The 27,951-nt window shown below is 47.3% G+C and overlaps 3 protein-coding genes and 1 non-coding gene across 4 annotated transcripts; 1 reads left to right on the top strand and 3 right to left on the bottom strand.

Moving 5' to 3' along the window:
• Positions 1–231: 231 nt before the first annotated feature.
• Positions 232–906, bottom strand: LOC149112863 (uncharacterized). The gene has a single exon (XM_089289629.1). It carries the CDS (start codon positions 900–902, stop codon positions 249–251), a length of 654 nt encoding a protein of 217 aa, XP_089145755.1. The 5' UTR covers positions 903–906; the 3' UTR covers positions 232–248.
• Positions 907–2,003: 1,097 nt separating this feature from the next.
• Positions 2,004–3,636, bottom strand: LOC149112862 (uncharacterized protein F54H12.2-like). Its single transcript, XM_089289930.1, has one exon. It carries the CDS (start codon positions 3,444–3,446, stop codon positions 2,064–2,066), a length of 1,383 nt encoding a protein of 460 aa, XP_089146056.1. The 5' UTR covers positions 3,447–3,636; the 3' UTR covers positions 2,004–2,063.
• A 2,321-nt stretch (positions 3,637–5,957) lies between these two features.
• Positions 5,958–8,340, bottom strand: LOC149112861 (uncharacterized). The gene is made up of 2 exons (XM_089289382.1): positions 7,574–8,340; positions 5,958–6,929 (listed from the first exon to the last, which is right to left on the bottom strand). The coding sequence occupies exons 1-2, from the start codon at positions 8,150–8,152 to the stop codon at positions 5,958–5,960; spliced, it is 1,551 nt and encodes a 516-aa protein (XP_089145508.1). The 5' UTR covers positions 8,153–8,340.
• A 2,619-nt stretch (positions 8,341–10,959) lies between these two features.
• On the top strand, positions 10,960–11,031 carry Trnam-cau (transfer RNA methionine (anticodon CAU)). The gene has a single exon. It is a non-coding gene; the product is annotated as a tRNA-Met (tRNA).
• Positions 11,032–27,951: the final 16,920 nt, after the last annotated feature.

The following is a 27,951-nucleotide window of genomic DNA, read 5'->3' as shown; positions in this document are numbered from 1 at the left end:
TAAGAGCTCACTTTTATCCATGTACCTTTCTCTTTCTATCTTCTTCTCGGCGAGTTCTCGTTGTTTATGAACCAAATAATCGAAACCTTCCCCATTATATGCGTTGATGACGGACCGTACTTGACGGTAACTCTCGCATTCGGTGACCTGTCTCATCGGTTCGTAGTCCAGCTCGTTTGGATTCATGATGTATTTGAGCCTGTTTTTACACAGGTGGATGAATAGCGGAAACCACTCGACCTCGCTCCTCAACATGGTGCAAACTGATGGCATCGGACGAATCCCTCGTCTTTTAACACTCGGCTGATGACGCGTTGATCGTCCTGACTGGCTGGATGAAGATCCAATAGCATGTAGCCGTAAGGTCGATCGGTGACCTTTCGAAACGTGTCCAACACCTCCTGCCATTGCGTGGGAAACGATTGCAGAAGTAAATTTCGTATCCCCAATTGATCACGAGGGTTCTTGAAGGCCGCGATGTAATGCGCGTTGCGTGAAATGGTCTTGGCGAATTTTCCGTTGGGGAATAGATCCTGACACAAGTAAATCACCGTGATGTTCCGATGATGCGAGTGTTTGGTGAAGAGATCCAACACGCGCTTGTCGTTGCCCCCCTCGTCCATCAGATCGTCCAGGACCAACACACCTCCTCCAGGAAACCATCGGGGTAACTCGTCGCTGTCGGGGATGCCTTCGTGAAACTTGACCCCGCCCTTCTTGAGCTTTTTGAAACCATCTTGCCACGAACCGTAGCAGTAATGAATACTATGGGGCGGTTCTCGGAACAAGTCGCCGTTCTCCAAGAGAAGTTTGGTGGTGAACACCGTCTTGCCGCAGCCGGACGGACCCGCTATCAACAAACTCGACGGCGTGTGAAATTGAAACGCTTTGCGTCGTTCCATGATCTCGAAGAAAATGGTCCAGGGTATCGAGACGCTCGGTGTTTTATTTGAACAACTTGGACAAGGGGGTCTTGACGGCAGGGATGCGTTTCAAGAGACCCAAGAGGGTGACCTTACGATTGAAACAGACGGGTTTTTTCTTGGCACGACTCTTGATCTTGGCCATGGCCCTCTTGGCAGCGGCTCTCTTTCCAGGTTTCTTGACGAATTTACTCAAGTCTCCGAACTTGTCTTCGTACCAATGCCTCTTTTTCATTCTTCTTTTCCTATCTTCCTTCTCTGAAAGCATCGGCTTAGCGGGCGTGGCTCTCTTGCGTTTCCTACGCGTGGTCACAGTCGTAGGTAAGTCACCAGTGTCAAGGACACCCCTTGGAGCCTGTTGAAGAGCGACTCTTCTTATTCTTGCAGGTCGGGGTTGTTTTTGTCGTACCATGTTGAAAGCACTGGGTTGAGGTGTTTTTTTACTCGGTTTTCCGTAGCGTTTTTCCAAATTGGCTATCACGTCGTCCAAATATCGATGCCCTCTAAACTGTAGATCCATGAATGACTACTACTCGAAATGAACGCTTTTTTTATTTCAATCATCTTTTTATAACAAATGGCGCACTCCTCTAAAGGAACCGACCGTGTCCTGGTGACACGGGGTTTTACAAATCTTGCGCCAGGTCAACTCGTCCACGATCAAACGTTTCAACATCTGTCCTACTTTACGATCGTTCTCTACAAATTCGTTTTTCTTAAAACGATTCAAGAACGCGTTCATGTCTCGACCTTCGGCTCGGTCGATCAGGAACATCAAGGCGTAGTCGCCGCAACTCTGACTGAACAGGGACTGTAAACTCTTGCCGTTGTAAATATGGTACTTGAAATGACGGTCCAACCACGCTTGGAGAGGTTGGACGGTTCCGTACGCGTCCAACGGCAGGGCGTAACTGTCCAGGATCTCGCACTTGTCCTTGTCGGCCCACAAAGCGATCCAATGCACGCCCGGTTTGTCGTGAGGGTCCGTGTTCACGATGTAAGCGGTCGGTCCTTCTTGTGGGACTGTCCTGGGAAGGCGATCGCAGGGCACAGTCCCGTAAAAGACACAGCGTAGGGACGGATTCGTTCGTGCCAAATGATCCAATTGTAAATTATTCAAGGCTACTTTCTCCATTTATCTCATTGGTACACGTCGTAGGTGACGACTCTGTTCTCGTTGATCTCCAGCAAGTTCTCGAATTCGGCGTATAACAAGACGGTCAGGTTTTCTCCCGGGTTGGCTCCAAAATCGATCATCAGACGCAACTCGCCTGACTGCTTGGGGTTCAACACTGGACTGTCCAAACATCCGTTGGCTGTGTTGTCAAATACAAACAGGTTGCATCTCTTGCCGTGACCCCAGTCCACTTTTCTGACCATGTTTCCTTTTCCCCTACACAAAGCTCCCGAGGCTTGGAGGAATCTGTAGTAGCCTCTCTGATCTTTTTCGTCCCCATCGTGATCGAGCTCCAAGGTCTCGTAGGGGTATTCTTCACCTCTCACCAATTGTTTGATGGAAGAGAGATTGAATCTTCCAAAATTGAACGGACTCTCCGTGATGGTTCCATTAAAGGCAGCTTGTTTCAACAACACCACGACTAACCGATTAGGCAGCTGGTTGTGGAAAGGATTGTTGCACTCGAAATGACGATCGTCGCTGGGATGAGAGTAGGTACGAATTTCACCTCTCACCGTGGGGTAAGTGACCACTCTTCCACTTTTCATGGTAGACATGACTTCTCGGTACACCGAGGGAGTCACTCTCACTTGAGACAGGAACAATCTCACATTCACGTCGGGTTCTGTCAGTCTCAGAGAAGTGGCACCGGCCCATCGGATGGTCCACAGAGCTGGGTCATTGAAGTACATGTCTATCTGGATCTGAACGCCAGGTACCAGTAACTTGCTGAGATGAAACACTTCCAGGTAAGGTTTGAACCTCAAAGTCACTCTCTTTCCACCTATGAACTGAAGTCGAGAATCGACCAAGTTCTTGAGATCTTCAGGCAGCGATTTGTAAGCTGCGTGAGCGGGATTCATCTTATTGGCATCAAATTCATCGGAATCTCCGTCGTCGGGTACACCGAGACAATTGTACCACCCATTGGGTGCCAGGATCGTTTCACCGTCGTCTCGGTCGTAGTTCAACAGCGCTTCTAGGTAGGCTTTGTAGTGGTAAGTATCGGTCTGGGGGCTGATCAGAGTCCCATTCAATCTCACGTTGATCTGTTTGAAGAGGGTGTTGGCAATATTGTTGGCAAGCCCCATGACATCAGCAGTCAGCAGATTCGAAGCGTCGCTTTTCTTGACACCCCATTCCACTTCAAAGAAACTCTCGTTCAAGTCGATAAAGTCTTCCTGAGGGTCGACTTGAAACGTCACAGGGTTGATGCCCGTATTGAACGGGTTGATTCTCACCACGCGTCGAGACGCCATGCTCAGATCCGTGGGAGGGACACTGAACATGTTCAGGCGAGGGTTACGAACCCCCGCCGACCTGGCATGAGCCACCATGTCCGTCATCGTCGTCGTCTAGGTCGTCTTCGTTTCCTTCTCAGTGCGGACTGTACCCAACGATAGTTTGGACGTTTTGAGCGCGCGCGTATGATCGAACCACCTTTATACGTGCGTACCCCTACAGGGATACGTCTCACACGTCTCGAGTAGATGGGAATCATATTCCAAAGAGGTCTTTTCTCACTCTTTTTGACAACGCTCGCTGTAGCTCTTGCGTCGCTTTACGTTTCACGGCCCGTGTCGCTCCTCTCTTGATACCTGCGAGTCCTCCTCTCCAATTGGGCTTTTTTCCTTTGCCACCCGCATTTAAACCTTTCAGACCCTCCATGGCCGTCTCGGTCAAAACGTCTCTTAGAATGGTAGGACCTCGTTTCTTGACGTCTTTCCACATGGGCCCGAATCCGTCTCCAGATTGCTTCATTTTATCGGGATGAAATCGTACTAGTGTTCCGCCTATCATGATTTCTTGAAGTGTAACGTCACGATCGTATTGCCGCTACCAAACTTCACTAGTTTACCGGTTGTCTCAGCCACTTGCACCTCTATAATGTCGAGGACGTCTTTGCGCACGGGAATATATTGAATGTGGTAAGGTTCGAAATACTGAGTACCTTCACCTTTTCGAATCAAGTTGACCTCTCTCAGTAAATCTGTGACTTGATTCCCCACCACGCTACTGCCTCCCACGTCGGAGTACACAAACAGGGGACGTGAAGTGCTCCCCACCACGGCTTCAAACGCCTTGTTCAGGTTCAGAAAACGCCAATCGCAATAGATGCTGAGTTTCAAAAAACTGTCACCCGATGATTCTGTTGTGACTGTCCAAAAAGCAGGTAATCCATCCGAGTCGTGTAAGTCCCCGATGATGCCAATGTCGGGAATTTCATCTTTGAAGAATTCGATCTGCAAGTTAGGTCCCAGTTCGTACGTACTTCCATTCTTAACGAGCCATCCCATTTTAATAGCCAGGTCGACATTGAATTGTAATGCAGGCACGTCTGTGATGGGTCGTAAGGTATCCTCATTGTGTGTGACCAATTCATTGCCTTCCCACTTGAAGTCTACGTAGGTTCTCTTCCCATCAGACGTGACATATTTGGCACCTAATTTGGGTCCATTGTCCGCGAAGATGCGTTGTCTCTGGAAATAGGCGATCATGGATTTCATGAATCCAACTCCATCCACGTTTTGGAACACCTCTTTGAGATCCGCCGTATCGAATCGGGTGGCTCCCAGATTATGTCCACTGCCGAAGAGGCGTCGCCACACGTAAGCGGCCAAGGTGACTTTTTTATCGTCAGGATCAGTCGGCGACAAGGAAAAAAGCGTCACTTGATCATCCGGCAAGGTGATGCTGCTCATCCCCACTTTCCATCCTAGTCCCTCCAGGCGTATGGGATTAGGCAACCTGATCTTGAAATTGTTCGCTACGTTTTTAGGAAACTCTCCCTTACTGCTGTGACTGGGTAAGCTGACGTAAAAACTCATCCTTTCTTGAAATGCAGCGTGATCGTGGTCACGCCCGATGCAAAGTCCACCAGTTTTCCGTCGTCCTCAGATAATTGCACCTCGACAATGTCCAAGACCGAGGTGCGCACCGGTAGATATAGGATGTGTCTCGGTTGAAAGTCGACGACGTTCGGATCGTAATGAACTTGTTTCAACAGATCCGTGACTTGATTTCCCGTCACCATACTCTGTCCCACATTCGAATACACGAACAAGGAACGACGGTTATTACCAAACGCCTCTTCGTAACTACGATCCAGGTTCGTGAACACCCAATTGATGAAACAACTCAAATGTAACGCTCTCGAGTCGATCCTGTAAAAAATCTCGTCCCCATTATTCGTGGCCACGATCAAGTCCGTGGCATTGGGTACGACCTCGGTGGGAAATTCTTTTCTCAAGTTGGGGCCCATGACGTAACCCGGCTGTCCGTTTTGCAACGTTCCCAGCTTGATCCATTTCATCTTCTTGGCCAATTCCATGCCGATGGACAGCTGCGGATACCTAGCATTATCATTGATCTTGAGAGTGGTGCACGTTCTCGAGTTGTCGATGACGCATTGTCCATTCTCGGCCCGACGCATGACCGTGTACAGCAGTTCAGTGGGATCGTTGACGTTGCTCTTTTTCTTGAACATTTGCAGGCCGTGCACCGTTTGATCCCTCAAACCCATCATGTATCGATCTCGTATAATGTTCATGAGCTCGGTACCTGTCCTAGGCGTGAAGTCCAAATCACCTTCTTTAATCTGGATCGTTTGTTCTGTGTAGAGGTTGTGTCGAGGATTTAACAGTACCAGCCACCAGAATTGAAACAGAATATTATCTTTATAGTCCATCTTACGCACCGCAGACGGAAACGAGAGGTCGCTGACACCCACTTTCCATCCCGATTCTCTCAACTGTAGCGGGTTGGGTAGACGGTTCTTGAAACTGTTGGCCTTGTTGTCCGGAAACTCGTTCGTGCTGGCATTGCTCATCAACTGCACGTAAAGTTCACTGGGAGGCTCAACCATCCTTAAAGTGTAAGGTCACCGAGGTCACGCCCGATGAAAAATTCACCAGTTTTCCATCGTTCTCAGCCAATTGCACCTCCAAAATATCCATCACGTTGCTGCGTACGGGCTTATATTGGATGTGAGCGGGTTCGAAGTTGACCTTGTCAGGGTCGTGAGGGACTTCTCTCAAGAGATCCGTCACGCGATTCCCCGTGATCGTACCGCGCCCCACATTCGAATACAAGTACAGGGGCGGACGAATACTATGACTGACTTGGACGTCACCCCCATAGTGTTGCTCGTAGAGCTCGTCCAGATAGTCGATGCGCCAATTGCAATAGGGACTGAGCTGTAAGGACCCATCGTTCGTGATGTTCCAAAAATTCGTGGATTGCAAGTTGTTTTGATCCTTCCAATCGAGTTTGAAAGCGGGCACCACATCGTCTTTGAAGAGTTTAACCACGTGATAACTCAATCTGTAATCGGCAAGTCCAGTCCTTTCCACCCACTTCATCTTCTTGACCAATTCAGGACCAAACCAAATTTTGGGGCGTAATAGTACCATGTTACCGGGAGTTTCATCGAGGAAGGTATCACTGTTGTCGATGATCAAAGAGTCCCCTTCCCAACGAAACACGGCGTAGTACTTCTTCCCGTCGGGAGTGCGTAGAGTTTCTTTTTCGTTTTCCAGGAAGTGCGTCAGACGGTCTTGGTAACGACCCACCAAGTATCGCAAGAGCGCTTTCCCACTTGTGACTTTGACTCGGTCCTCGTGCAGATCAGACCCCCTGACGGTAAAGGTGGTACGGAAGGGTCGTGGAAACCAGCTACCGTCTGGTCTCTGTGTTTGTGTTAACATACTCCATTTAAATTCCATAAGCTTGTCGTCGTCTTTGAAGAGGTGGGGTCGGTGAGGCAGTTGTGTGTAACGTCGAGGGGGTGGAGGCGGATAAGAAACACTACTCAAACCCACTTTCCATTCCTTGTCGGACTCGAACAGGAGCGGGTTTGGCAGACGGTTCTTGAAACTGTTGGCCTTGTTGTCCGGAAACTCGTTCGTGCTGGCATTGCTCATCAACTGCACGTAAAACTCTCTCATTGTTTTTTCGTCTTGGGTTTTTGGGTCACGTACAAGCCTTTCTTATCCACCCAACTGTCGTACTTGACTGGCCAACCTTTCCAGCGTACCAAGACTTTATCCCCTTTTCGTTTGACGATCTTCTCGATGCGGAACAAATCGTCGTCTTTCACGTTCACCTTTTGCAAATCCTGCACGTAAAACGTGCCCTCGACCGCAGTCCCGTCCCATTCTTCCACCTTGTACGTGGTGACCTTACCCGGACGCACCCTACGTATCACAAACACCTCTTCGGTCCAACCGGGTAAATACCCTTTCTTGAACTGTCGGAACTTCTTGTTCAATCTCACACGATCCCCGACGTTGAGTTGCGGTTTCTTCAATACTTCTTCAATATTTCTGCGGTTTCCGTAAAGAGTCTCCCATACGTCATCGCTATTGGCTAAAGTCACTTTATTGGGAGCCATCTTGATACTGCGATGATACGATCGATTGTACCCCTGGACCAACTCTTGTAACACGGGTACAAACTTCAACGTATTCTTCACGGTGAAGTAACGGTACAAACGTTCTTTAAGGGTCCGATTGAACCGTTCCACCACGCTGGCTTTCGTATCACCCCGCGTCGAAAAATGATGAATGCCTTTCTGCTTCATCAAATCCTGAAACGTCTTGTTGTAGAATTCCTTCCCGTCGTCCGTCTGTAGATTGAGTGGTTTTCTACCTCCTTTCAAGATCTTAGCCATGCCCTCCGTCACCGCTTTACCCGTCTTGCTCTTCAAGGGTTGGACCCAGGCGTGCTTTGAAAACACGTCCACCACCGTCAAGAGATAACGATACCCTCTATTGTACCTGGCGATGTTGACCACCTCGATCAGGTCGGCCGTCCACTGCTCGTCGATGCCGAACACCACCACAGGGGCCGTGGGAAACCGACGACGTCGTGGTTTGTGTAGCGTGTACCCCAAATCACGCTGCAGGACCTCTCTTGCACGGGGTACCGAGATCTTATTGGCCTGTGCGAATCGCGTCAGACCACCCAGACTACCGGGTCTGGAAGGATCCCGATACCGTCCCAGTAACGTTCCTGTCGAAAGCGGCTTTTGCTTCTTTTGACCTTTCTTCATAGTCGATAAAGTTTGTACACGCACTGTCTCCACAACTCGAAACGTTGCTCACGTACCTCGAGATACTTCTTAAATGAATCGGGTTGGCGTTTCAACCACAAGATATAAACCACAAAACGCATCACGTTGGGTTCGACGTCGGTATAGTCAAACACCTCCAAGGGCGAATCGCTGAAATGGTCGGGGATGGGTTCACGACCGTAACGCGCATAGACACTAGCGCACTTGTAACACAAGGTCGTCCAACACCATCGATCGGCTAGGGCCGTGCACATTCTCGAGATCAACCAACTCAAAGCATGAGACATGATTTTTAAACCCAATTTTTTATTCAAACTTTCTTATATAGGTACAAAAACGTCGTGCCTGATTGGTTCTTACGTAAAAATCGACTCTGATTGGATAACGCGAAAAAGAAGGCGAAAGACTTAGTCTGAATCTGTAAAGTAATCAACATGTTCATTGTTCTTAAGATCTCGTGCGTACTCATTATCACAGTCTTCCTCGTAGGTATCCATGGCATAATATCCACAATTTTTAAAACCGCATTCCCCTTTACCAGGTCTCCACTTCAGGGCTTCCGCTTCGTTCCCCTTCACATAGAATGCTTGGCGCATACTCTCCTTACACTCACTGCATAGGTCATCCTCCTCCGCTTCAATGGCACCGAAGAAAAACCGATCCTTCCACAGATTACGTTGATGCATGATATCGTAGATCAACTCTTCCAACTTCAGACACGTTTCCCTGTAATCTCCCTTTCTGAAAGTCAGTAACTCACCCACCCTGGGACTCTCGTCTGCCTCCAACACCCTTCGTGACAGATCGCGCGCGAACCGCAAGGGTTCGAACAGATCACGGATGACCTCGCTCATCCTGTACGTGAGTTGATTCGTGGCGATCAAACAGACACGTTCGGCGTCCAGGACGGGATCACGACAATAAACGAATTTGAATTGACCGCTACCACTTCTGTACATCACGCGACACCACTCACCGCAGAAAAGGTAAACATTTTCGTTCTTCTTCATCATCTCCAAAATCGTACCACCCCAGTCAGGACGACGTCTCATCAAGAGCTGAAAAGACCACATACTATCGGGTATCCTACCTAACGGTTCGAAGAGATTGTCAAAAATGTACATGTCCACCCTGACATCCTTAATGGCATCGAGCTCTCTTAACGTGTGTACCTTCTGATCCACGACCTGCTCCACGAGATCAGAAATCTGGTTCGAGTTGCTATAGTAATCCATCTTGACACCCTCAGACAAACTCGTTAAACTTCTTTCCTTCTCGATCCGCTCGCTTCGTGATCTCCAAGCCCGACAAATGAGGATAGCAATCACGCACACCCCAGTCAATCAAGTGCCTCTGGAGCCTATAGTACAAAGGAGAGACAAGACGTAATTCCAATTCAATGATCCTTGCGTGTACAGTGTATTTTTCGCCTTCTTTTTCGACCGAATCCAAAACGCCAGAAGCTCGATTCAACTGTTCTCTCAGATCTTCCAGGATCTCTTGCACGTCTCTCTCATCCAAAATCCTAGGATTCATCACCGCGAATGATTTCACTGCGTCGTGCGTGCTCCTTTTATACCCTCCGCGCGTCACATCCACATTCACTCAGTACACGTACTTTTACGTATCACGTGCAGATACACCAATCGGAACGAAGACCGTCACATGATCCCATCACACCACCCGTCGCCTATTGGTCAAAAACGTCCATAAAGTCGAACCACGCATTCCATCACGAGTCACTTTTAAGCAGAAGTCGTCATGGATTCACACGTCGAACCCGTCAAGAAAAAGAAAAAAATGTCCAAGAAGAAACTGGAACTGATGTTACCCAAGAGAGTGGAAAGAGAAGGTAAACAACTACAATCCACTTTAGATCGATGGTTATTCAAAAAACCTCGTGCCAGACTCCGTTTCAAAGAGCGCGTCCTCCTCAAAGAGATCACCCCTGACTCGGTCAGTTGGACCACCGTACCACTCAAAGGCTTCTCGGAACCCTGGAGCGCCTTTTCGATCCAACGCCAAGAAGTCAAACGCGACATGAAAAGTAACCATGCCCTGCGAAGGCAAAAGCTGACACTCAAAAACATTAGAAAAACCCGACACGTCCTAGAAACCATGCGACGAGAAAACACCTTGCTGGGATACTAACTCTACATTTTTTCATCATATAGACAATGAAAAGCTACCTGCCATTCAAGGTGGATGCATGACCGTGATCAGTGAATCACCTCCTAGAACCGTGCAAGTCCTGGAAGCCATGGGACTCGATAGGTTCAAGAAAGACAACCTCATAGAACTACCGCCTGAAGTGGATCAACGAGGAGAATCCACCGAAGTCCAAGTGTTGGAGGAATTCGACCCCGATCAGTTCCTGAACCAAATGACCCCCCAAGTTCCCATCTGCCCCCGTTGTATGGTACCCATGAAATACGGGTGTGTGAAAACCAAAGAAGGGGGTATCTGGTTTGAGTATTACCGATGTCCCTCCGAACGATTCTACACCAAGTGTTATGTGACCTGCGGTGTGAAGGAAGGTGTGAGTGCGTACCTGCAACGCGTCGACGCACAGACCCACCCATGCTACAGGAACATCGACCCAGCCCGTTTCCGATGTCTATGCAACAAGTCACTGGTCTTAGCCACCTCCCACTCCCAGTCCAACCCAGACAGGCTCTATCTCAAGTGTCCCAAGCGTAACTGCAAGTTCTTTCAATGGATCGACGAATACCCACGCGGGATAGCCCAAGACATACTGATTCATGGACAGAACCCAAACTAAGAATGGCAGGGTAGCGCAGTGGAAGCGCGTTGGGCTCATAACCCAAAGGTCCGAGGATCGAAACCTCGCCCCGCCCATTTTACGCACAGACACAGTTTTTTTAAACACTCCGTTTTTTATTTTTCTACACATGAGGTAACCTATCATCTGCATCAATCATAGATCTCATTGTCACTTGATTACATTGGTTAAATGTGTTGTAATAAAAGTCAATGACACTGACATGGCGTCTCGCCGTCTTCTTTTGTCTTCGAGTCCACTTGGACTGAAACGGCTCAAAACCGTAGCACAACATCATTCGGTGAAACGTGATCCTGTCTACAGGCGGCTTCACCGTCTGGTTCCAAACCAGGTTCTTACGAATAGCCTTGATGGCATTAAACAAAGTTCTTCCAAACACTTTCTCCGCAACGCGATATTGGCGCCTGCTACGTGTCCAATTCTCACGCTGTTCGTCCACGAATAACAGGATCTGGTGCAACATCACCTCGAGCTGGCTCGAGGTTTTAAAACGGATAAACCACCGACGGCCCGACAACAAATCTCGGATCGGGAAATCCATCGCTTCGTAAAAACGGGTCCATGCCTCGTCCACCATATAGATCGCCTCATCGTAAGTCACATCAGGTTTTCTCGGCACGTGGTTTTGCAGACCAATCTCTCTAAGGGCCATAGCGACGCTCAAAAACTCTGAGTGATGCGTAAACGAGGTCGATCCGCTTTATAAAGTCAAACACCAACCAATCGCAGCTCGAGTAGAAGTCACGTGGTCTGAGTAGACCCAGGGGATAGGGGGGTATCCCCCAACCACGCCCCCCGGTCGTAGACTGGACACCATCCTACCGATCGTATAAAAACGAGCGGACCGACCCGTTCACTCCAAGTCATTGTATGGCCACCGCTCATTATAGAAGACTGTGGACCCTCACATTGCTGTGGATTCTCAACGTCCCAAGTGAGTATGGAAGCATTAGAGCGTTGTAATACCGAGTTAAACACCTTGAGAAATCTAGTGAGCGAGTGGATGAAGGACGAAGAAGAGACCCCCTTGTACCGCGACCTAGAAAACCTTTTAGGTTTCATCGGGGTAGCTCTGGACGCAGTAGATCTTTTGTGCCTCGAAGAGAGGTTAGGGACCGCCGACGAGGACGACATAAATGATATAGTGATTCACGTAGACTGGGCACGAAACATCTACCAACATTTATTATGAAAATTTTTTCAGACATGGAACACGATCATTGCTACGTATGCAAACAAAAAAGACCGTGCTGCCGCAGCCCGATACTCGAATTGAGTAAAAATGGGACCCACGACAAATCCATAAAACCCGTCAAGGGACAGTTGAGAGAAGCCTGGGGACTAGGGTGCGTCTGGAAAACCTGTTGCGGTGCCATCTATGGCATGTACATCAACACGGAAACGAACCGTTACGAACCCGTCTTCCTGGGAAACCACTATGCTGAGGCCCTGTCACGTGTCAATCATGTCAAATCGTTCTTGTAAATAAGGGCGCATGTCACTAGGATATTGCACACGTCCCACTATGTAAAAATTAAGTCGTGTCCAATAAAAAAATGTTTTTTGTTCCATTTTCAGACTCATGTCATTCGCTAACACAAGTCCTAACGAGGTAAGCGCTTCGATGGTCTAATGGCTAAGACGTTGAGTTGTGGCCTCAAAGACCCAGGTTCGATTCCTGGTCGGAGCATTAAAATTTTTTTCTTTTTCACATAGAGACCCCTGGCCTGTAAAATCAAATTAGATGAACCACACCCAGACGAAGATGTCATGCTCCTCTTCCTAGCTCAACATTTTCCCTACCCGTGGTACCTGAGAAAAGACCTCTCAGACCTATGGCCCTTCGGACGCGTGTTCGAATCCTCCTCAGGCCTTCACGGAGAATTTATCGACCCCCAGACCATGATGCTATCCCTATTGCACCTGGGAACCCATGACGTGCAAGCCCTAGACATGATTAAAAATATCACGCAACAAACACTGTATATTCTCTCGTTAAAGGCTCTTTATTAAAAAAATGTTTTTTCACTCTGTGGGTTGTCGTGGTGAAATTTCCTGCACAAATGCTTGGTACGCTAACTCTTCTCTATTGGCACCATCGCCCTTCCACTCCTTCCATCCGGCCAAAAATCCCTCCGGCAAATTCTCCAAACACACAGGGTCTTGAAACGATCTGGACTCGTCCGCAAGCATCTTCTCAGACAGGAGTCTTCGGAACCTCATCACCTCATCCGCCAGCTTCGTCACTTCTTTCTTCAGGACGACATCCATGGCGTCAGAAACAGCGTTCTTCATGATCCTTTCAAGAACACCCTCATGAACGGTACTCAGCACTCTCTCCGCAAAGTCTTTGTCGTGCGGCAACACCTCTTCACCAACACTCTCCACCTTCGTCTGGATATCCCTTGTTGGCAGCTTCATTCTTCTTGTCGATACAACAATACTCACTCGATACTCTGGCAAAACCCATTTTTATAACCCCATACGAACCTCGATTTCAGGCATTGGCTAGTGCCCTATTTGGACATGCACGTGATGCGTGACGTCACGGGCGCCATGTTTTGCCTACCTAGGCGCCATCTTGGATTTTACAATTTAAAAGAATGTATGGGAAAAACTAGGTCACGTGGTACAATCCCTGCACGCTGATTGGTTACGGCCCCTATTAACGTCCTTTACTACTGACGGTGTCGGCTACTCTTTCAGTCTTAAACTGAAGTGGGGCTGTATTTCGGATTAGAAGCCCGAAGGGAAGCGTTGAAAAAGTTTTGCTCTCTCCATTTCAATGCAAACCAAGGCAATCAGGAGTTACTTTAGAGTCCCCGGTACCGGAAAATATTCCTCATTTCCCGGGAAATCGAGCCAAAGTTGGTCAAAATCACGATGCGCGTAAGGCGGTCTCGGCTAGTCTTTCAGTCTTTAAGTGAAGTAGGGCTATGCTTCGGCCCAGAAGCTCAAAAGTCAGCGTTCAAAAAGTTGTGCTGTGTCCATTTCACTGCAAACCAAGGCAATCAGGAGTTACTTTAGAGTCCCCGGTACCGGAAAATATCCCCCATTTCCCGGGAAATCGAGCCAAAGTTGGTCAAAATCACGATGCGCGTAAGGCGGTCCCGGTTCCTCTTTCATTCTTAAAGTGAACTGGGGCAATATTTCCGCCCAGAAGCTGGAAAGTGAGCGTTCAAAAAGTTGTGCTGTGTCCTTTTCACTCCAGAGCAAGGCCATCAGGAGTTGCTTTAGAGTCCGCGGGACTGGAAAATATCCCCCAAGTTCCGGGAAATCGAGCCGAAGTTGGTCAAAATTAGGATGGGCGTAAGGCGGTCTCGGCTACTCTTTCACTCTTAAAGTGAAGTGGAGCTATATTTCGGCCCAGAAGCTCAAAAGTGAGCGTTCAAAAAGTTTTGCTGTGTCCATTTTACTGCAGAGCAAGGACGTCGGTGGTCAGTTTAGAGTCCCAGGGACTGGAAAATATCCCCCAAGTTCCGGGAAATTTAACCGAAGTTGGTCAAAATCACGACGCAACTACGGCGGTCTCGGCTACTCTTTCAGTCTTAAAGTGAAGTGGGGCAATATTTCGGCCCAGAAGCTCGAAACTGAGTGTTTAAAAAGTTTTGCTGTGTCCATTTCACTGCAAAACAAGGCCATCACGACTTAGTTTAGCGTCCAAGGGACTGGAAATATCCCCCAAGTTACGGGAAATCCACCCGAAGTTAGTCAAAATCACGATGCGCTTAAGGGGGTCTCGGCTACTCTTTCAGTCTTAAGGTAAAGTGGGCTTAGATTTAACTCCAGAAGCTCAAAAGTAAGTGTTCAAAAATTTTTGTCTCTATTTCACTCACATCTTAGACAATCAGGAGTGAGTTTAGAGACTTTGGGACTGGAAAATATCTCCCAAGTTTCGCCAGATCGAGCCGAAGATCCTCAAAATCACAATGCGCATAAGGCGCTCCCGCCTACTCTTTCAGTCTTAAAAAGAAGTAGGGCTATATTTCGGTAAGCAAGCTCGAAAGTGCGCGTTCAAAAAGTGTTCCTGTGTCCATTTCACTGGAAACCAAGGCTATCAGGAGTTAGTTTAGAGTCCCCGGGACTGGAAAATATCCCCCTATTTGCGGGAAATCGAGCCGGAGTATCCCAAAATCACGATGCGCGTAAGGCGGTCTCGGCTACTCTTTCAGTCTTAAAGTTAAGTGGGGCTATATTTCGACCCATAAGCTCGAAAGTGAGCGTTCCAAAAGTTTTGTTGTGTCCATTTAACTGCAAACTAAGGCCATCGGAAGTTAGTTTAGCTTCCCCGGGAATTGAAAATATTCGCCAACTTCCGGGAAATCGAGCCGAAGTTGGTCAAAATTACGATGCGCGTAAGGCGCTCTCGCCTGCTCTTTAAAGTGAAGTAGGGCTATATTTCGGCCAAGAACCTCGAAAGTGAGCGTTCAAAAAGTTTTGCGCTCTTAATTTAACTGAAAACCAAGGCCATCATGAGTTAGTTTAGAGTCCACGGGACTGGAAAATATCCCTTAAGTTCTGGCAACTCAAGCCGAAGTTGGTCAAAATCACGATGCGTCTAAGGCGGTCTCGGCTACTATTTCAGTCTTAAAGTGAAGTGGGGCTATATTTCGGCCAGGAATTTCGAAAGAAAGCGTTCAAAAAAATTTGCTGTGTCCATTTCACTGCAGACCAAGGCCATCAGGGGTTAGTTTAGAGTCCTTGGCACTTGAATATATACCCGAAGTTTCGGGAAATCGAGCCGAAGTTGGTCAAAATCACCATGCGCGTAAGACGGTGTCGGCTATTCTTTCAGTCTTAAACTGAAGTGGGGCTGTATTTCGGATTAGAAGCCCGAAGGGAAGCGTTGAAAAAGTTTTGCTCTCTCCATTTCAATGCAAACCAAGGCAATCAGGAGTTACTTTAGAGTCCCCGGTACCGGAAAATATTCCTCATTTCCCGGGAAATCGAGCCAAAGTTGGTCAAAATCACGATGCGCGTAAGGCGGTCTCGGCTATTCTTTCATTCTTAAAGTGAACTCGGGCTATATTTCGGCCCCGAAGCTCGAAAGTGAAAGTTCGAAAAGTTTTGCTGTGTCCATTTCACCGCGAACCAGGCCACATCAGGAGATAGTTTACAGTCTCCGGGACATCAATAATCCCACAAGTTCCGGGAAATCGAGCCGACGTTTGTCAAAATCACGATGCGCGTAAAGCAGTCTCGGCTACTCTTTTAGTCTTAAAGTGACGTGGCTGTATATTTGGGCCCAGAAGCTCGCAAGTTAGCGTTCAAAAAGTTATGCTGTGCACATTTCACTGCAAAGCAAGGCCATCAGGAATTAGTTTAGAGTCCCCGAGACTGCAATATATTTGCCAAGTTCCGGAAAATGGAGAGGACGTTGGTCAAAATCACGATGCGCGCAAGACGGTCTTGGCTAGTCTTTCAGTCTTAAAGTGAAGTGGGGCGATATTTCGGCCCAGAAGCTCGAAAGTGAGCGTTCAAAAAGTTTTGCTGTATCCATTTCAATGCAAACGAAGGCCATCAGGGGTTACTTAAGAGTCTTCGGGACTGGAAAATATCCCCCAAGTTCAGGGAAATTTAGCCGAAGTTGGTCAAAATCACGGTGCGCGTTAGGCGGTCTCGCTTCCTCTTTCAGTCTTAAAGTGAAGTGAGGCTTTATTCCTGCCCAGGAGCCTGCAAATGAGCGTTCAAAAAGCTTCCCTGTGTTTATTTCACTGCAAACCAAGGCCATCAGGAGCTAGTTTAGAGTCCCCGGGACTGCAAAATATCCCCCAACTTCCGGGAAATCGAGTCGAAGTTGGTCAAAATCACGATTTGCGTAAGGTAGTCTCGGCTACTCTTTCAGTCTTAAAGTGAAGTGGGGCTATATTTCGGGCCAGAAGCCCGAAACTGAGCGTTCAAAAAGTTTTGCTGTGTTCACTTCACTGCAAACCAAGGCCATCAGCAGTTAGTTTAGCGTTCCCGGGACAAGAAAATATGCCCCAAGGTCCGGGAAATTAAGCCGAGGTTGGTCAAAATCACGATGCCCCTAAAGTGGTCTCAGCTACTCTTTCTGTCTTAAAGTGAAGTGGGGCTATATTTCGGGCCAGAAGCCCGAAAGTGAGCGTTCAAAAAGTTTTGCTGTGTCCATTTCACTGCAAACCAAGGCCATCAGGGGTTAGTTTAGAGTCCCCGGTACTGAAAACTATTGCCCAAGTTCCGGGGAATCGAACCGAAGTTGATCAAAATCACGATACGCGTAAGGCGGTCTCATCTACTCTTTCAGTCTTAAAGTAAAGTGGGGCTATATTTCTGCCCAGAAGCTCCAAAGTTGTGCTCTGTCCATTTCACTGAAAACCAAGGCCATCAGGAGTTACTTTAGAGTCCCTTTGACTGGAATATATCCTCCAAGTTTCGGGAAATAAACGCGAAATTGGTCAAAATCAGGATTCGCTCAAGACGGTCTCGCCTACTCTTTCAGTCTTAAAGTAAAATGGGGCTCTATTTCGGCCCACAAGCTCGAGAGTGAGCGTTCAAAAACTTTCGCTGTGTCCATTTCACTGCAAACCAAGACAAGCAGGAGTTAGTTGAGAGTCCCCGGGACTGGAAAATATCGCCCAAGTTCCGGAATATCGACCCGAAGTTGGTCAAAATCACGATGCGCGCACGCCCGTCTCGGCTACTCTTTAAGTCGTAAGTGATGTGGGACTATATTTCGGCCTAAAAGCTCGAAAGTGTGCGTTCAAAAACTTTCGCTGTGTCCATTTCACTGCAAACCAAGACAAGCAGGAGTTAGTTTAGAGTCCCCGGGACTGGAAAATATTTCCCAAGTTCCAGGAGATCGAGCCAAAGTTGCTCAAAATCACGATGCGCGTAACGCGCTCTCGGCTACTCTTTCAGTCTTAAAATGAAGTGGGGCTATATTTTGGCCGACCAGCTCAACACCGAGCGTGCGCTCCTTTTGCCTGTGTACATATCACTGAAAACTAAGTTCATCAGGAGTTAGCATAGAGTCCTCGGGACTGGAAAATATTCCCCGAATTCCGGCAAATCGAGCCAGAGATGCTCAAAATCACGATGCGCGCAAGGCGGTCTCGGCTACTCGTTTACTCCGAAAATGAAGTGGGGCTATATTTCGGTCTACCAGCTCGACACCGAGCGTGCTCTCCTTCTACCTATGTCGATTTCACTAAGAACTAAGTCCATCAGGAGATAGTTTAGAATCCTCGAGACTGGAAGCTATCCTCCAAGTTTCGGCAAATTGAGCCATACTTTCTTAAAATTACGATAAGCGTACGGCAGTTTCGTTTACTCTTTCAGTCTTAAAATGAACTGGGCCTACATTTCGGCCTAAAAGCTCGACACCGAGCGTGCGCTCCTGTTACCTGTGACCATTTTACTGAAAACTAAGGCCATCAAGACTTAGGGTAGAGTCCACGGGACTGGAAAATATACCCCAAGTTTTGGCAGATCGAGCCATAGTGGCTAAAAATTTCGATGCGCTTAAGGCGGTTTTGTGTACACTTTCAGTCTTAAAATAAAGTGGGGCTATATTTCGGCCTACAACCTGGAAACCTAGCGTGCGCTTCTTTTACCTGTGTCCATTTCACTAAAAACCAAGGCATTCAGGAGTTAGTTTAGAGCTTCCGGGACTGGAAAATATCCCCCAAGTCCCAGGAAATCAAGCCGAAGTTCGACAAAATTACCATGCGCGTAAGGCGGTCCCGGCTACTCTTTCAGTCTTAAAGTGAAGTGGGGCTATATTTCGGCCCAGAAGCTCGAAAGTGAACGTTCAAAGAGTTTGGCTGTTTCTATTTCACTGAAAACCAAGGCCATCAGGATTTAGTTTAGAGTGCCCGGGACTGGGAATTATCTCCCAAGTTCCCGGAAATCGAGCCGAAGTAGCCCAAAATCACGATGCGCATAAGGCGGTCTCGGCTAGTCTTTCAGCCTTAAAGTGAAGTAGGGCTATGCTTCGGCCCAGAAGCTCAAAAGTCAGCGTTCAAAAAGTTGTGCTGTGTCCATTTCACTGCAAACCAAGGCAATCAGGAGTTACTTTAGAGTCCCCGGTACCGGAAAATATCCCCCATTTCCCTGGAAATCGAGCCAAAGTTGGTCAAAATCACGATGCGCGTAAGGCGGTCCCCGTTACTCTTTCATTCCTAAAGTGAACTGGGGCAATATTTCCGCCCAGAAGCTGGAAAGTGAGCGTTCAAAAACTTGTGCTGTGTCCTTTTCACTCCAGAGCAAGGCCATCAGGAGTTACTTTAGAGTCCGCGGGACTGGAAAATATCCCCCAAGTTCCGGGAAATCGAGCCGAAGTTGGTCAAAATTAGGATGGGCGTAAGGCGGTCTCGGCTACTCTTTCACTCTTAAAGTGAAGTGGAGCTATATTTCGGCCCAGAAGCTCAAAAGTGAGCGTTCAAAAAGTTTTGCTGTGTCCATTTTACTGCAGAGCAAGGACGTCGGGGGTCAGTTTAGAGTCCCAGGGACTGGAAAATATCCCCCAAGTTCCGGGAAATTTAACCGAAGTTGGTCAAAATCAGTACGCGCGTACGGCGGTCTCGGCTACTCTTTCAGTCTTAAAGTGAAGTGGGGCAATATTTCGACCCAGAAGCTCGAAACTGAGTGTTTAAAAAGTTTTGCTGTGTCCATTTCACTGCAAAACAAGGCCATCACGACTTAGTTTAGCGTCCAAGGGACTGGAAATATCCCCCAAGTTACGGGAAATCCACCCGAAGTTAGTCAAAATCACGATGCGCTTAAGGGGGTCTCGGCTACTCTTTCAGTCTTAAGGTAAAGTGGGCTTAGATTTAACTCCAGAAGCTCGAAAGTAAGGCTTCAAAAATTTTTGTCTCTATTTCACTCACATCTTAGACAACCAGGAGTGAGTTTAGAGACTTTGGGACTGGAAAATATCTCCCAAGTTTCGCCAGATCGAGCCGAAGATCCTCAAAATCACAATGCGCATAAGGCGCTCCCGCCTACTCTTTCAGTCTTAAAAAGAAGTAGGGCTATATTTCGGTAAGCAAGCTCGAAAGTGCGCGTTCAAAAAGTGTTCCTGTGTCCATTTCACTGGAAACCAAGGCTATCAGGAGTTAGTTTAGAGTCCCCGGGACTGGAAAATATCCCCCTATTTGCGGGAAATCGAGCCGAAGTATCCCAAAATCACGATGCGCGTAAGGCGGTCTCGGCTACTCTTTCAGTCTTAAAGTTAAGTGGGGCTATATTTCGACCCATAAGCTCCAAAGTGAGCGTTCCAAAAGTTTTGCTGTGTTCATTTAACTGCAAACTAAGCCCATCGGAATTTACTTTAGCTTCCACGGAAATTGAAAATATTCGCCAACTTCCGGGAAATCGAGCCGAAGTTGGTCAAAATTACGATGCGCGTAAGGCGGTCTCGGCTACTCTTTCAGTCTTAAAGTGAAGTAGGGCTATATTTCGGCCGAGAAGCTGGAAAGTGAGCGTTCAAAAAAATGTGCTGTGTCCATTTCACTGCAAACAAAGGCCATCAGCAGTTAGTTTAGACTCCCCCGGACTGGAAAATATCCCCCAAGTTCGGGGAAATCGAGCTGAACTTGGTCAAAATCACGATGCTCGTAAGGCGGTCTCGGCTACTCTTTCAGTCTTAAAGTGAATTACGGTTGTATTTCGGCCCAGAAGCTCGAAACTGAGCGTTCAAAAAGTTTTCCTGCGTCCATTTCACTGCAAACCAAGGCCATCTGGAGTTAGTTTACAGTCCCCGGGACTTGAAAATATCGCCAAAATTCTAGAAAATCATGCCGAAGTTGCTCAAAATCACGATGCGCGTAAGGCGGTCTCGGCTCTTCTTTCATTCTTAAAGTGAACTGGGGCTATATTTCATCCCAGAAGCTCGAAAATCAGCGTTCAAAAAGTGTTACTGTCTTCATTTCACTGCAAACCAAGGCCATCAGGAGTTAGTTTAGACTGCTCGGGACTGGAAAATATCGCCCAAGTTCCGGGAAATGGAGCCGAATTTTGTCAAAATCACCATGCGCGTAACGTGGTCTCGGCTACTCTTTCATTCTTAAAGTGAACTGGGGCTATATTTCGGCCGAGAAGCTAGAAAGTGAAAGTTCAAAAAGTTTTGCTGTGTCCATTTCACCGCAAACCAAGCCACATCAGCAGATTGTTTACAGTGTCTGCGACATCAAAATATCTCCCAAGTCCCGGGAAATCGAGCCGACGTTTGTCAAAATCACGATGCGCGTAAAGCAGTCTCGGCTACTCTTTTAGTCTTAAAGTGACGTCGCTGTGTATTTCGGCCCAGAAGCTCGAAAGTGAGCGTTCAAAAAGTTTTGCTCTCTCAATTTAACTGAAAACTAAGGCCATCATGAGTTAGTTTAGAGTCCACGGGACTGGAAAATATCCCTTAAGTTCTGGCAACTCAAGCCGAAGTTGGTCAAAATCACGATGCGTCTAAGGCGGTCTCGGCTACTATTTCAGTCTTAAAGTGAAGTGGGGCTATATTTCGGCCCGGAATTTCGAAAGTAAGCGTTCAAAAAAATTTGCTGTGTCCATTTCACTGCAGACCAAGGCCATCAGGGGTTAGTTTAGATTCCTTGGGACTTGAATATATCCTCGAAGGTTCGGGAAATCCATCCGAAGTTGATCAAAATCACGATGCGCGTAAGACGGTGTCCGCTACGCTTTCAGTCTTAAACTGAAGTGGGGCTATATTTCGGATTAGAAGCCCGAAGGGGAGCGTTGAAAAAGTTTTCCTCTCTCCATTTCAATGAAAACCAAGGCAATCAGGAGTTACTTTAGAGTCCCCGGTACCGGAAAATATTCCTCATTTCCCGGGAAATCGAGCCAAAGTTGGTCAAAATCACGATGCGCGTAAGGCGGTCTCGGCTATTCTTTCATTCTTAAAGTGAACTCGGGCTATATTTCGGCCCAGAAGCTCGAAAGTGAAAGTTCGAAAAGTTTTGCTGTGTCCATTTCACCGCGAACCAAGCCACATCAGGAGATAGTTTACAGTCTCCGGGACATCAAAATATCCCCCAAGTTGCGGGAAATCGAGCCGAAGTTTGTCAAAATCACGATGCGCGTAAAGCAGTCTCGGCTACTCTTTTAGTTTTAAAGTGACGTGGCTGTATATTTGGGCCCAGAAGCTCGAAAGTGAGCGTTCAAAAAGTTATGCTGTGCCCATTTCACTGCAAAGCAAGGCCCTCAGGAAGCAGTTTACAGTGCCCGGAACTGGAAAATATCCCCCAACTTCCGCGAAATCGAGACGAAGTTGGTCAAAATAACGATTCGCGTAAGGTGGTCTCGGCTACTCTTTCAGTCTTAAAATGAAGTAAAGCTATATTTCGGTCCAGAAGCTCGAAAGTGAGCGTTCAAAAAGTTTTCCTCTCTCAATTTCACTGAAAACCAAGGCCATCATGAGTTAGTCTAGAGTCCCCGGGACTGGAAAATATCTTTTAAGTTCTGGCAACTCAAGCCGAAGTTGGTCAAAATCACGATGCGCCTAAGGCGGCCTCGGCTACTCTTTCAGTCTTAAAGTGAAGTGGGGCTCTATTTCGGCCCAGAAGCTCCAAACTAAGCGCTGCAAAAAATTTGCCGTGTCCATTTCACTGCAAACCAAGGCCATCAGAAGTTACTTTAGAGTCCCCGGGACTGCCATGTATTTCCCAAGTTCCGGAAAATGGAGAAGACGTTGGTCAAAATCACGATGCGCGCAAGACGGTCTTGGCTCGTCTTTCAGTCTTAAAGTGAATTGGGGCTATATTTCGGGCCAGAAGCCCGAAACTGAGCGTTCAAAAAGTTTCGCTGTGTCTATTTCACTGCAAACCAAGGCCATCAGCAGTTAGTTTAGCGTCCCCGGGACAAGAAAATATGCCCCAAGGTCCGGGAAATTGAGCCCAGGTTGGTCAAAATCACGATGCCCCTAAAGTGGTCTCGGCTACTCTTTCTGTCTTAAAGTGAAGTGGGGCTATATTTCGGGCCAGAAGCCCGAAAGTGAGCGTTCAAAAAGTTTTGCTGTGTCCATTTCACTGCAAACCAAGGCCATCAGGGGTTAGTTTAGAGTCCCCGGGACTGAAAAATATTGCCCAAGTTCCGGGGAATCGAACCGAAGTTGATCAAAATCACGATGCGCGAAATGCGGTATCGCCTACTGTTTCAGTCTTAAAGTGAAGTGGGGCTATATTTCGGCCCAGAAGCCCGAAAGTGAGCGTTCAAAAAGTTTTGCTGTGTTCTTTGACTGAAAAACAAGGCCATCACGAGTTAGTTTAGCGTCCCTGGGACTGGAAAATATTATATTACTCTTTCATTCTTAAAGTGAACTGGGGCAATATTTCCGCCCAGAAGCTGGAAAGTGAGCGTTCAAAAAGTTGTGCTGTGTCCTTTTCACTCCAGAGCAAGGCCATCAGGAGTTACTTTAGAGTCCGCGGGACTGGAAAATATCCCCCAAGTTCCGGGAAATCGAGCCGAAGTTGGTCAAAATTAGGATGGGCGTAAGGCGGTCTCGGCTACTCTTTCACTCTTAAAGTGAAGTGGAGCTATATTTCGGCCCAGAAGCTCAACAGTGAGCGTTCAAAAAGTTTTGCTGTGTCCATTTTACTGCAGAGCAAGGACGTCGGGGGTCAGTTTAGAGTCCCCGGGACTGGAAAATATCCCCCAAGTTCCGGGAAATTTAACCGAAGTTTGTCAAAATCACGACGCGCGTACGGCGGTCTCGGCTACTCTTTCAGTCTTAAAGTGAAGTGGGGCAATATTTCGACCCAGAAGCTCGAAACTGAGTGTTTAAAAAGTTTTGCTGTGTCCATTTCACTGCAAAACAAGGCCATCACGACTTAGTTTAGCGTCCAAGGGACTGGAAATATCCCCCAAGTTACGGGAAATCCACCCGAAGTTAGTCAAAATCACGATGCGCTTAAGGGGGTCTCGGCTACTCTTTCAGTCTTAAGGTAAAGTGGGCTTAGATTTAACTCCAGAAGCTCGAAAGTAAGGCTTCAAAAATTTTTGTCTCTATTTCACTCACATCTTAGACAACCAGGAGTGAGTTTAGAGACTTTGGGACTGGAAAATATCTCCCAAGTTTCGCCAGATCGAGCCGAAGATCCTCAAAATCACAATGCGCATAAGGCGCTCCCGCCTACTCTTTCAGTCTTAAAAAGAAGTAGGGCTATATTTCGGTAAGCAAGCTCGAAAGTGCGCGTTCAAAAAGTGTTCCTGTGTCCATTTCACTGGAAACCAAGGCTATCAGGAGTTAGTTTAGAGTCCCCGGGACTGGAAAATATCCCCCTATTTGCGGGAAATCGAGCCGAAGTATCCCAAAATCACGATGCGCGTAAGGCGCTCTCGGCTACTCTTTCAGTCTTAAAGTTAAGTGGGGCTATATTTCGACCCATAAGCTCGAAAGTGAGCTTTCCAAAAGTTTTGCTGTGTCCATTTAACTGCAAACTGAGGCCATCGGAAGTTAGTTTAGCTTCCCCGGGAATTGAAAATATTCGCCAACTTCCGGGAAATCGAGCCGAAGTTGGTCAAAATTACGATGCGCGTAAGGCGGTCTCGGCTACTCTTTCAGTCTTAAAGTGAAGTAGGGCTATATTTCGGCCGAGAAGCTCGAAAATGAGCGGTCAAAAAAATGTGCTGTGTCCATTTCACTGCAAACCAAGGCCATCAGCAATTAGTTTAGAGTCCCCGGGACTGGAATATATCCCCGAAGTTCAAGGAAATCGAACGGAAGTGGGTCAAAATCACGATGCTCGTAAGGCGGTCTCGGCTACTCTTTCAGTCTTTAAGTAAAGTGGGGCTATATTTCGGCCCAGAAGCTCGAAAGTGACCCTTTAAAAAGTTACGTTTTGTGCATTTAACTGCAAACCAAGGCCATCAGGAGTTAGTTTAAAGTCCCCCGGACTGGAAAATATCCCCCAAGTTCGGGGAAATCGAGCCGAACTTGGTCAAAATCACGATGCTCGTAAGGCGGTCTCGGCTACTATTTCAGTCTTAAAGTGAAATACGGTTGTATTTCGGCCCAGAAGCTCGAAAATAAGCCTTCAAAAAATGTTACTGTGTTCATTTCACTGCAAACCAAGGCCATCACGAGTTAGTTTAGACTCCTCGGGACTGGAAAATATCACCCAAGTTCGGAGAAATCGAGTCGAATTTTGTCAAAAATCACCATGCGCGTAAGGCGGTCTCGGCTACTCTTTCATTCTTAAAGTGAAGCGGGGCTATATTTCGGCCGAGAAGCTAGAAAGTGAAAGTTCAAAAAGATTTGCTGTGTACATTTCACTGCAAACCAAGGCCATCAGGAGTTAGTTTAGACTCCTCGGTACTGGAAAATATCGCCCAAGTTCGGGGAAATCGAGCCGAATTTTGTCAAAATCACGATGCGCGTAAGGCGGTCTCGCCTACTCTTTCAGTCTTAAAGTGAAATGGGGCTATATTTTATCCCAGAAGCTCGAAAATAAACCTTCAAAAAGTGTTACTGTGTTTATTTCACTGCAAACCAAGGCCATTAGGAGTTAGTTTAGACTCCTCGGGACTGGAAAATATCGCCCAAGTTCGGAGAAATCGAGTCGAATTTTGTCAAAAATCACGATGCGCGTAAGGCGGTCTCGGCTACTCTTTCATTCTTAAAGTGAAGTGAGGCTATATTTCGGCCGAGAAGCTAGAAAGTGAAAGTTCAAAAAGTTTTGCTGTGTACATTTCACTGCAAACCAAGGCCATCAGGAGTTAGTTTAGACTCCTCGGTACTGGAAAATATCGCCCAAGTTCGGAGAAATCGAGCCAAATTTTGTCAAAATCACGATGCGCGTAAGGCGGTCTCGGCTACTCTTTCATTCTTAAAGTGAACTGGGGCTATATCTCGGCCCAGAAGCTAGAAACTGAAAGTTCAAAAAGTTTTGCTGTGTCCATTTAACCGCAAACCAAGCCACATCAGCAGATTGCTTAGTGTCCGGGACAACAAAATATCCCCCAAGTCCCGGGAAATCGAGCCGACGTTTTTCAAAATCACGATGCGCGTAAAGCAGTCTCGGCCACTCTTTGAGTCTTAAAGTGACGTCGCTGTATATTTCGGCCCAGAAACTCAAAAGTGAGCGTTCAAAAAGTTTTGCTCTCTCAATTTAACTGAAAACCAAGGCCATCATGATTTAGTTTAGAGTCCACGGGACTGGAAAATATCCCTTAAGTTCTGGCAACTCAAGCCGAAGTTAGTCAAAATCACGATGCGTCTAAGGCGGTCTCGGCTACTATTTCAGTCTTAAAGTGAAGTGGGCTATATTTCGGCCAGGAATTTCGAAAGTAAGCGTTCAAAAAAATTTGCTGTGTCCATTTCACTGCAAACCAAGGCCATCAGGGTTTAGTTTAGAGTCCTTGGGACTTGAATATATCCCCGAAGTTTCGGGAAATCGAGCCGAAGTTGGTCAAAATCACCAGGCGCGTAAGACGGTGTCGGCTACTATTTCAGTCTTAAACTGAAGTGGGGCTATATTTCGGCTCAGAAGCCCGAAGGGGAGCGTTGAAAAAGTTTTGCTCTCTCCATTTCAATGAAAACCAAGGCAATCAGGAGTTACTTTAGAGTCTCCGGTACCGGAAAATATTCCCCATTTATCGGGAAATCGAGCCAAAGTTGGTCAAAATCACGATGCGCGTAAGGCGGTCTCGGCTATTCTTTCATTCTTAAAGTGAACTCGGGCTATATTTCGGCCCAGAAGCTCGAAAATGAAAGTTCAAAAAGTTTTGCTGTGTCCATTTCACCGCGAACCAAGCCACATCAGGAGATAGTTTACAGTCTCCGGGACATCAAAATATCCCCCAAGTTGAGGGAAATCGAGCCGAAGTTTGTCAAAATCACGATGCGCGTAAAGCAGTCTCGGCTACTCTTTGAGTCTTAAAGTGACGTGGCTGTATATTTGGGCCCAGAAGCTCGAACGTAAGCGTTCAAAAAGTTATGCTGTGCCCATTTCACTGCAAAGCAAGGCCCTCAGGAAGTAGTTTACAGTGCCCGGAACTGGAAAATATCCCCCAACTTCCGGGAAATCGAGCCGAAGTTGGTCAAAATCACGATTTGCGTAAGGTAGTCTCGGCTACTCTTTCAGTCTTAAAGTGAAGTGGGGCTATATTTCGGGCCAGAAGCCCGAAAGTGAGCGTTCAAAAAGTTTTGCTGTGTTCATTTCACTGCAAACCAAAGCCATCAGGAGTTAGTTTAGCGTCCCCGCGACAACAAAATATGCCCCAAGCTCCGGGAAATTGAGTCGAGGTTGGTCAAAATCACGATGCCCCTAAAGTGGTCTCCGCTACTCTTTCTGTCTTAAAGTGAAGTGGGGCTATATTTCGGGCCAGAAGCCCGAAAGTGAGCGTTCAAAAAGTTTTGCTGTGTCCATTTCACTGCAAACCAAGGCCATCAGGGGTTAGTTTAGAGTCCCCGGGACTGAAAAATATTGCCCAAGTTCCGGGGAATTGAACCGAAGTTGATCAAAATCACGATGCGCGAAATGCGGTATCGCCTACTGTTTCAGTCTTAAAGTGAAGTGGGGCTATATTTCTGTCCAGAAGCTCGAAAGTGAGCGTTCAAAAAGTTTTGCTGTGTGCATTTCACTGCAAACCAAACACATCAAAAGTTAGTTTAGGGTCCTCGGGACTGGAAGATATTCCCGAAGTTCCGGGAAAGCGAGCCGAAGTTGATCAAAATCACGATGCGCGAAATGCAGTCTCGGCTACTGTTTCAGTCTTAAAGTAAAGTGTGGCTATATTTCGGCCCACAAGCTCGAAAGTCAGCGTTCAAAAAGTTTTGCTGTGTCCATTTCACTGCAAAACAAGGCCATCAGGACTTAGTTTAGCGTCCAAGGGACTGGAAAAAGTTCCCCAAGTTCCGGGAGATCCACCCGAAGTTTGTCAAAATCACAATGCGCGCAAGGTGGTCTCGGTTACTCTGTCAGTCTTAAAGTAGAGTGGGGCTTTATTTCGGCCAGGAAGCTCGAAGGTGAGCGTTCAAAAAGCTTTGCTCTGTCCATTTCAATGC

The sequence above is a fragment of the Orbicella faveolata genome, unplaced genomic scaffold (genome assembly GCF_042242905.1).
Source record: "Orbicella faveolata isolate gen_17 unplaced genomic scaffold, um_ofav_v1 contig_2, whole genome shotgun sequence".
Lineage (NCBI taxonomy): Eukaryota > Metazoa > Cnidaria > Anthozoa > Scleractinia > Merulinidae > Orbicella > Orbicella faveolata.
This window is presented reverse-complemented; position numbering and strand designations above follow the sequence as displayed.